Source organism: Perkinsus marinus (assembly GCF_000006405.1).
Source record: "Perkinsus marinus ATCC 50983 genomic scaffold scf_1104296958234, whole genome shotgun sequence".
Taxonomy (NCBI): Eukaryota; Perkinsozoa; order Perkinsida; family Perkinsidae; genus Perkinsus; species Perkinsus marinus.
Genome location: NW_003206847.1, coordinates 464,429 through 473,994, shown reverse-complemented (window position 1 = coordinate 473,994; position 9,566 = coordinate 464,429). Strand labels below are relative to the sequence as shown.

The window sequence follows — 9,566 nt, the reverse complement described above, 5'->3', positions numbered from 1 at the left end:
AGCCAGGTGGACTGGAGTGGTGTCAGCTTGGAGGCTCCCGTGAGCACGACCACTGGGGGCAATCCGGACTGGTCGAGCCACACTCCTGCAGGCCTGGAGAGCACAACGACCGAGCAGCCCGGCGATAACAAGTAAGTTAACTCATTACTTGGCGATCTCCGGAATCTTCTCTATAGTATAGACAGAGCGATAATGTCTTGAATCATTCTTATTTTCCTTCAGGACTGCGACCACTGGCACCGAGTCGAATCCCAACGACTCCAGTACATGTGGTTGCTCAACCACCCTACTGGGAGTCGTCCTGGGCGCAGCTGTGGTCGGCCTTCTCGCCAGCTGCGTCCAGTTGTGGCTGCTCAAGAGGCTGTTAGGGCGGGCATCCTCGTCGACGTTGAAGACTGTGGACCTTGAACGGGGAGACAGGTAGGAAAATGTAGCCGTTCATAACCCTCTGATCATAGAGCAAGTAACAACTTGTGACAGTCATGAGTCTCAGATACAGCCATACAACGGACGTGGCGTGTATAAAAGAGGTATCAATTGGCCTCTAGAGTGTCTATCATTGCATGCCGAAATTGGTTGTTGTACAAGTAAATCTATTTGGGATTGTGTTGAATACGCATCGACTCAATTCGAACCTGACCATCGATTCGTATGTTGCGCTAAATCAGCGCACGCCCTACGCAGTATCGCGAATGATCAAAGAAGATCCTTTGTCGCACGTGTACACATCCGTACTTCAAACTTTTCAATATGTTCACTCGGAGTCCGACAATCCCTCAAGAGGTTCGATGAAGGGCATTTATTGTTTTTATGAATAATTAATTGAACTAAGGAATGCGTAATTCACACCTTGTGGTTGCATGTACTACGTGCGCTAAACCTCCATCCACCGTTATGTATCGTGTGATCTCATAGCTTAACTGGTTAGGGGTGTGCTTCCACGTGCTCGAAACTGGGGTTCTATTCCCGGGCAGGGTCATACTGATACCCTGTATATATACTACGTGCGCTATAGTATAGCTATACCTCTTTGCACCGTTGTGCGATACCGCAGTGGCATTCTTCCAACGTTGAGGATTCTTAAGTCTGTAAGTGCGTGAGACATTGTGTCTGCGTGCAGTCAGCCTGTTTGCGCGTTGCGTGAAGCAGAGGCTGAGTAGTTGTTGTTGGCAAGCTCAGTAGTTGAGTGTACTAAACTCTGGACCGCTACAGAGTTCCTGGTTCACTTACTGCACTGTTGAGGTACGCAACTGACGTCTAGTTACGGTGCAAGCACGTTACGTTGGTCAGAAGGTAGCTTGTATATCCAGTAGTTCAGACCTTGAGTTGATAGTAGTCATGGTTCTAACGCGAAGTGGAGCACGTAGTGAGGCCGCTCATATATCAGAGGGTGTTCGCCGTTCTCCGAGACTTATTCACAAGTGCACTGAGGATACGTCACGCGTCAGTACAAGGCAGAGTCCGTCGGTTCGATCAACTAGTACTTGGGGTTGTAAGGCTCGCGGTATCAACGCAGCCAGCGTGGGCAAGGGTTCGGTTGTGGTTACACCATCCACAAGTTCTATTCCTTCGGGTAATAGTGCCGTCCCCAATCGCCCACACGCACACCGTCTTATATTGTATAATCTCACAGCTCAACTGGTCAAGGATACACTTTCGCTTGATCAAAGCTGAGGTTCTATCCCCCGGCACGGTCATTCTAAGCACCTAAGCCGTCGCAAGCAGCAGAGGAGGTTTACCGTGGCGCGCGCTGAAGTCGTGAATCAAGGTCGAGGATCAGAATCAGGGTTTGGTACCGGGGGTCCGGACCCCCGGTACGAATCAAGGCAAAATAACGTGGAAAAATGGAGATACTCACGGCGTGAGTATGATTCGGAATCACACGCTGAGTAAAAATCTGATTCTGAATCTTTGGCGTTCTCGAGTTGAGTAAAATACTCACGAGTAAGAGTTTTGAATCACAATCACGTTGAAAAAATCTAGAATCATGATTCTTACTCACTCTCGTATTTTTGGGTTGAGTAAATACTCTGACTCGTTGATTCACAATCAGAATCAATGGCTGAGTATGATTCTGAATCAGGAATCATGATTCTGAATCAGGAATCATGATTCTGAATCAAGAATCGAAATCAACGCTTGAGAGAAATCAGGAATCAGGAATCGTACTCGCGAATCCTGAATCTGAACCTGGAATCAGTAATCATACTCACGGATCATGAATCTTACTCATGAATACGGAATCTGAATCAAGACTTGTGAATCATGGTGCGAGTCGAATCAAAATCGGAAATCAGATAGTGAGTTGAATCAGTGCCTGTGATTCTCGAATCAGTATCCGCATACCGCCCCTGATCATACATGTTGGCAGTTCACAATTTTGTCATTGCTATAGCGGGACGGGAAATGTTCATGCATTCGGGGCGAATTTACCAAGTTCTACGCTCGCAAATTGACATTTTCCTCCTTTCTTGAAAATGTCACTTTCGGATGTGGGGCGTAGCGACTGTATTCTTCGTCTTGTCAAAAATGTCTGATCCAAACTCTGATTCCCTGATTCTCGAAAATACTCAGATTCAATGGAATCACCCGAAAAATCAGGCTCACGAGCAAGGCATATTGAGTGAGAGTATTAATCAGGCAAAAAATCAAGTTTGGATTCGCGAATCAGCTCGGAGATTCACATATCATCGCGATGATCCTGATTTCTCGCTCCAGAGTAAAAAATCAGCGAATCAGGGGTTATTACTCACCATCTGATTTTTCATCTGAGTAAATACTCTGACTCACCTGTTGCATCAGGATCCGCATACGGCCCCAGATGTGAGACACACGGGACAACGACATGAAAAGGATCGATTGACAGACTGACTTTTCTAACGGTTTCTGAATGGGCATTACCCGTGGGTAATACCCATGGCGTCCCCGCCCTTGCCCATTGGGCAGCACTGCTGCCGCAGCAGGAGATGGATGAATAAGAGAGGCTTCGACGGGAAGAATCCTATCATCTCAATCGATCATGCCATGAAGACTCCACCACCGATCCGCCATGAAACTCAAAGCATTCACTGTTTTCAGGCGGGTACTGCTACTGCAGCAACGGGAAGGATCCGTACGGTGAGACGACGAATCATACAAGAGTTGCATCTTTTTGCTCCTCTGTAGATTCGCCGGCAGGATGGAAGAGCAGCAGTGTATTCATCTAGAGGTACAGCATATCCCATGCGAATGTGTGGATTCATCGTCTAGGTCTAGGACTCCAAGATGACGTCTAGGTCGGAGTCTCCGACCGGAGAATCCAAGCTAGTGAGTATACCATGAACTGTGTATCGGATACTTCTTGTTGCGAATTCATTCATACCGTATGAGTCATACGACTTGTGAGTTACAAGTTCTGACCTGATTGTTGCGGATTTGAGCACTTGATAAAAACACAATGAATGCATTGTTCAACATAAACTCATTGTTCAGTGAACAATGTTCACGCATGTTGAAGTCAACAATGTTGACTCAACATGCTACGCTATAGGCTATAGCATCTAGAGGCCGATGACAGCCTCCTTCACTGATGCTCCCGCAACTTCTTGGATCTTGTATGTGAATATGTATAATGAAGGATTAAAACATAGTGATGGTGATCGATAATTTGGACTCGCAAGCTTTCGAGTGTCAGTCGCCGTCCCTCACCTTCCTAGCTCGATGTCGATCTCCTTCCACTCCGGGATTTTGTCCACGAGTTTCTTCATCAGGTGGATCTGTACGCCGCTGGCGATCAGTGCGATTATATTGATCGCCAGAAGGATTCCGAACAGTTCTACTGGCCAGCCCGCGCCAGCCGCACAAACGCTATTAGTCGGCGATTCTTCGGCAGACTACGGAGCACTGAGGAGTCCTCAGTCCTCAGTGAGGACGAGACAAATAAAATTGATACGAGGAGCCTCCACCGCTCATTCATTAGGATACCAACTGTGGCAGATATGGATCCTGGATCATCCAGCACGATGCTTGACAGGTTCACACCAGCCGCGGTCGGCGTGAGAGCCATTGGAGGCTCGATAGTGATCTTAGTCCAGTCGATCTCACCGAGTGCCACAGCAGCAATGACGAGGATACTTGCGGCGATTTGCATAGGAAGGTGTAAGTATAGCTACGGGAGGTGAGTTGCAATGATAATCTGAATTATATGGCAGCCCCGCGCGACCGTCCTCCTTGCTTTTGCGACCTGTAATGCACGATTCGTGCAAGTCACAGCAGATAAGTGCTACCAAGGCTCCAAGATGCACGGTGCTCAATTTCCGTGCTGCGGTGGGCCTCCTGATTGTGAAAACATTGATATTCAACAATGCTGAATCAACATTCTCTCTGAAAATGCCTCTACCGTTCTCGACGGGGAGTCGGACTCTTGGAACAGCAAGTAATCCCCAGAAGTTCTGAGGAATACTTGCAGGTACTTACCGGAACGGTTTTGGGCCAGAACCGTGCAGTACAACATCCGTTCCTGGCTATTATTCATCTATGACAGGACATATGACATTCATTCTTATTTTGTTGACAAACGGGCGCCATTATCAATTATGAATCCTTATTCATAATTGGAAGTTGACATTTATAATGTCTAATTTTGCTATGTCATGCTTGCACCGAAGACATTTTCTTGGTTTCTTCGAAACGTATTGCATTCAAGACTCGCCCAAGAGGTAGTAGATAGCACTGATGAGCAACTTGATTTCTGCTATTCACGGTCTGCTCCTCACTGCTTGGGGATGACTTGCCATGAATAGTTTTCACAACTGAGAAGCGTGCATTGCGTTACAGTGACTCACCACTGGTGAGTCACCAGGAGAATCCCTCAGCGACCTTGGAGGGTGTGTCACTTTATTCGGACCCCGGTGACGGGAAACGCCATACCGCGTGGGAAGAAGGCTATAGTGATCAGCTTGTGGTCTACACTGCGGACTTGTTAGCGCTGCAGTGCAGCCGCTATTCACCGTCTGTATTGACGGACTCTATACTACAGAACCCAAGTTTATTTTTCATCTCAATCTCTTCGACTACTCTCGTAGTCTACACGAGGCATCATGCTACCTTGACGGCGAGTCGTGTAATGACGCCGCTACCGCCGCACTTGAGGTCTCGAGTCCGCTCGGTGCCGCCACCAACGGAGAAATTTGCGGGATCGGTCAAGGCGGAGTTTCCTGAAGATTACATTACGCCGAGGAGTATGTGGGGAGTTCGAGATGTTGCGACTTCTCGACGTAATATTGCAACGGTATGGGCAGCAGAATCGAGATTTCGGAAGCAGGGGCCGTATGACTGAAAGTTTCTGTCAGAAACTGACCTTTACGAGTAATACGGGGGATCTGTTCTGGATTCATTGCGGTGCTCTGAATTCAGGAAGTATCGGGAGTATTCGCCGCGCGAATACTTCCGAAAGATGCTCATTCTGTTTCGAGATCAGTGGACTTTTCATGTCCAAGGTTGAAGATTTCTTCCGGAGAGGCAGCAGTTCTGACGAATACCATTCGTCGAATAGGGTTCAACGCAATGTGGCGCAGCTCATACGAGTCGTATGATACGACGGCACATTGTCAGGATTTGTGTACACCATGCGCCGTTCCCAGAGGTGTGTTTGTGCTCGTGGCACGAGCCCAGGTATGGGATACGGGTGATTCCTGATTTTGTGGACCAGGACGACCCTTTGGAGAGTGGAGAAGGTCCTCTAGCAGCTCAGTCAATGTCAACTGTAGGCCTCGTACCGGCTACCCCGAAGGATCTTCAAACCATCATGAGGTCTCCAAGTGATTTTATGGTCGTTAGAGAGGGAGTGTCGCGGTAGGATTCGGTCGTTTATTCGCGTCAGATTTGTGGCAACTCCCAAGTTTTGCGAGCGCAAGACTGGTCCGTTGACGAGATCGCCGATTTTACTTCATGGTGTAAAATACGGCTCGATCAAGGCGTGCTTCCAGAGGCAAGTAGGAGAGCTGGCATCTTGAGTCTGTCTATTACCGGGTCTTTCCAGGATGTCAGAGGCTTTTCTGACCGTGTATGCGACCATCTCGGGGATGTATCACATCGTGATATTGTTCGTTTCGTCAGTGCTGTTGGTGACAGTAGTACATGTGAGGATGAGTTTTGGATGTATATAATGGCTAAAAGGATACAGGTAGTACTCATCAATGATGAATACTACCTGTATCCTTTTAGCCGGGTGATCCTTTTAGCATCAATGATGAATCATCATCATGGGGACATTAGTAATATCTGACGACAGCTTCGACGCGATGTATTTTCCGGTATCCAGCGGGTTTCATTTGGACGTAGCAGCCATTTTGCGGATGATGGGCTGCCACTACGAAATCGAGGTAGTTTAACTGGTTGGGCTGTCTTCCAGGTTATCGTTGGTTGACTATGTAGCATTTTAGGACAAGGTCATGCCCTTCATACTGGACGTCACTATAACCGCGAACCAGGCAGCTCGGGTAAACTCACAAGAGGCTGCTCGTGATGGCTTCGAGAAAGAAGAGCGAGCTAGTCGCGTGGTGGAGTGGTTGAAAGCTCATTGCAGCGTGCAGTTGGCAGCGGTTGCAGCGTGTTAAGATCATGCTCATACTTACTGTCAGTTTCGGGATCCAGAGTTTCGGCCCACCTCCCGAAACTTTCGGGAGGTCTGCTGGCCTTGAGTTCTTAAAACTCAGTTCTGTCGGAGAGTCCGTATGTCCATCGATCCTTTTCATGCGGTGATCTCGATGAACGCCGAAGTCACAGCTGATCATTCGTGTTGGCATCTATTCGTGGTATTGCGTAGGTAGCGTAGGTATCGTGCATTTTGCCTAGGAGCATGAGTTGATCTCAGTCTGAGATTCTCAGATGGTTATTGTGCTTCGGCTACCGATTCGTCACATGCCAAGATGCATCTTGGGGGGCGGTCGCTGACTCAGCGCAACATACGAATTGATGGTCAAGTCCGAATTCAACTGATGTGTGTTTTTAACGCAATAGGTTCACTTTTACAACTTCCCATTCCAGCATGCAATGGTAGACATGTTAGAGGCCAATTGACACGTCCTTTATACACGCCACGTCTGTTCTATGGCTGTATCTGAGACTCATGACTATTACAGGTTGTTACTTGCATCACTGATGATCAGAGAGTTGTTCACGGCTACGTTTCCCTACCTGTTTCCACGTTCCAGATCCACATTCTCCAACGTCGACGTGGATGTCCGCCCTAACAGCCTCTTGAGCAGCCACAACTGGACGCAGCTAGCGAGGAGGCCGACCACAGCTGCGCCCAGGACGACCCCCAGTAGGGTGGTTGAGCAACCACATGTACTAGAGTCGTTGGGAGGCGACTTGTTGTCGGACGTCGCAGTCCTGAAGGAAAATCAGAAGATTACGAAGATCGCCAAGTGAAGAGTAAACTTACTTATTATTGTTCGGCTGCTCCGTCGCTGTACTCCCCTGGTCTTCAGGAGTGTCGTTGGACCAGTCCGGATTGCCCCCAGTGGTCGTGCTCACGGGAGCCTCCAAGCTGACACCACTCCAGTTCACCTGGCTTCCGCCGGTCGCCGGATCGATTGGAGGCTCAATAGTGATACCGCTCCAATCAATCGGGCTCCCGGCAGTCGTCGGTTCCACTGGGGGGTCGAGGACTATCCCGCTTAGGTCCAGCTGATCGCCGGCTGGAGCCATACCCACTGGGGGATCCAGAGTGATGCTACTCCAGTCGAGTTGACCAGTGCCGGAGCTCGCAAGGACGATAATTGTTATAATGGGATACATTTGTTATCAGGATAATACTGAAATTCGAAGCAAATGTTCCCGATTTACTCGAGAAGGAGATTAGAGCGATCACAATGACTCGGAAATGAATGTTCGTGCAAAAAGGCAGCATCAGTGGTCAAGACGCGCTGAGTTGTCAAGGGATGCGTCGCTCGAATTCCACTCATTACAGTGGTCCTCAGCCGGTGCATGTTGCTCCGGCATATTTCGGTCGGCCTACTGGAGGATCGTTGAGCCCGGCTCAATGTCGCAGGCTCGCAGCCGTCATCTGCATGCTCATTATATTCCGAGTCTATATTAAGCCTCCGAATTCTGTGAGTCTTGGGTTGTTCGAACATTAATAACCCTGCGACGGGAGTACGTGTATCAAGCGGCGAGTGCGTGCTAGCGGAGCGATCGATGTCATATTTGTGGAAAAGGGACTGGCTGCAATGGGGAAGTCCTTCAGACTATCAGACTTGGTGCAGTGAACCCGAACCGCAGATGTGTGAGTTAGTTTCCCGCTCGGGACTTCAATTTCGGCTCTCATTCGATGCTATCCGTCTCGAGTCCTCTTTTTCGGACCAAGTCGCAACGGATCGTAAGTATCCGTTCCACTTTTAGAGAACATCGTGCATGTGGTTCGCGTGGTTTCATGCGTGTTTCAGACGGTTATTATGTATTCAGCAGCACAGACGGGATATCGCTTTGTCACGGACAAGTCACCCACCAAGAAGGACTTGAGAATGGCGCTGAGGAAGCACGACCCTATAGCCAACAAACATGTGTAATGCAGGTTTTCCCGATCCTCTGCCTGCCACTGGATAGCAGTTCTTTCCTAGCATTCCGTTGATCCTTTTTTTCGGTCAGTATGTTTTATGAGGGTAAATTGGTACCTCAACCTAAGCAGTGGAAGAATAAGGCTCGAGATCGATGGAACCGGCTGGTGGGTAGAGCGTTAGAGCCCCAAATCAAAACAGCTAAGGGTCAGCTGCTGAGGAAGGAAGGTGTCCTATGATGTTCACGTGTTTCTGGACATTACTATCGCCGTCGTGTTGACCTTCAAGCTATACGGCTCCACTACGTCCAGTGATGCTGACACCAATACAAGGATCACTGCTACTGCCGTCAAATGAATACTGAGGTCTCTCGCTCAAATTATTGGTGCTCTTTTCAGAGCAGATGGTTCTCTGAGATGTCTCAGGAGTAGTATGACCCGATGTCTCTGAGTTAAGTTATGTTTCTCTTATGAGTGATGCATCGTCGAGAGCTACGGAAGAGGATCTTTTCCCTAAGCCTAACCCGGATCTTCCCGTCGCCGCTGCATTTAGACAGGAGAACTACTTAACTCGTAGTCGACCAGACGGGTTGAGAGTGGGCAATGATGTTATCGAGCTGTCCGATGAGAAGGAACCAAGCGATGGAGGAGCTACTAATTCTCAGAAGGGCTCGGACGAACAGGAATACAAAGATGGTAGTGAGGGGGCTTCAGGTTGTTGTCGGCTTAACCTACAGTACATGACGCACTTAATTAAACTCACAAGGAATAGCCAAAAAAGGAACCTCTCCGAGAGTACTAGGATTGGATAACACGACTGGGAGGTGAAAAAAAATTCGTAAAGTCACTGATATCTCGACAGTATCTCGTGTTGGGTGTTTCGGACCTTATTTGAGTATTGCTGTCGTTCTTCTTAGCTCGGCTACCCCGTGTGAGTGACAATGTTCAGCCATCTGTAGTAGCCGTTCAATACGATTCTGAGTATTGGCTGTCCATGGTGGAGAGACTAGGTTATGACCAAGCAGTG

General features: G+C 48.5%; 3 protein-coding genes across 3 annotated transcripts; 2 read left to right on the top strand and 1 right to left on the bottom strand.

Moving 5' to 3' along the window:
- Positions 1–5,734: 5,734 nt before the first annotated feature.
- Pmar_PMAR006125 (hypothetical protein) lies at positions 5,735–6,596 on the top strand (the record flags this gene model as incomplete). The annotated part of the gene is made up of 4 exons (XM_002774496.1): positions 5,735–5,832; positions 5,861–5,972; positions 6,020–6,163; positions 6,423–6,596. The coding sequence occupies 4 exons, from the start codon at positions 5,735–5,737 to the stop codon at positions 6,594–6,596; spliced, it is 528 nt and encodes a 175-aa protein (XP_002774542.1).
- An 826-nt stretch (positions 6,597–7,422) lies between these two features.
- On the bottom strand, positions 7,423–7,782 carry Pmar_PMAR006124 (hypothetical protein; the record flags this gene model as incomplete). Its single annotated transcript, XM_002774495.1, has 1 exon — positions 7,423–7,782. One exon carries the CDS (start codon positions 7,780–7,782, stop codon positions 7,423–7,425), a length of 360 nt encoding a protein of 119 aa, XP_002774541.1.
- Positions 7,783–8,438: 656 nt separating this feature from the next.
- Positions 8,439–8,779, top strand: Pmar_PMAR006123 (conserved hypothetical protein; the record flags this gene model as incomplete). Its single annotated transcript, XM_002774494.1, has 2 exons — positions 8,439–8,548; positions 8,632–8,779. The coding sequence occupies 2 exons, from the start codon at positions 8,439–8,441 to the stop codon at positions 8,777–8,779; spliced, it is 258 nt and encodes an 85-aa protein (XP_002774540.1).
- Between the last annotated feature and the right edge of the window lie 787 nt (positions 8,780–9,566).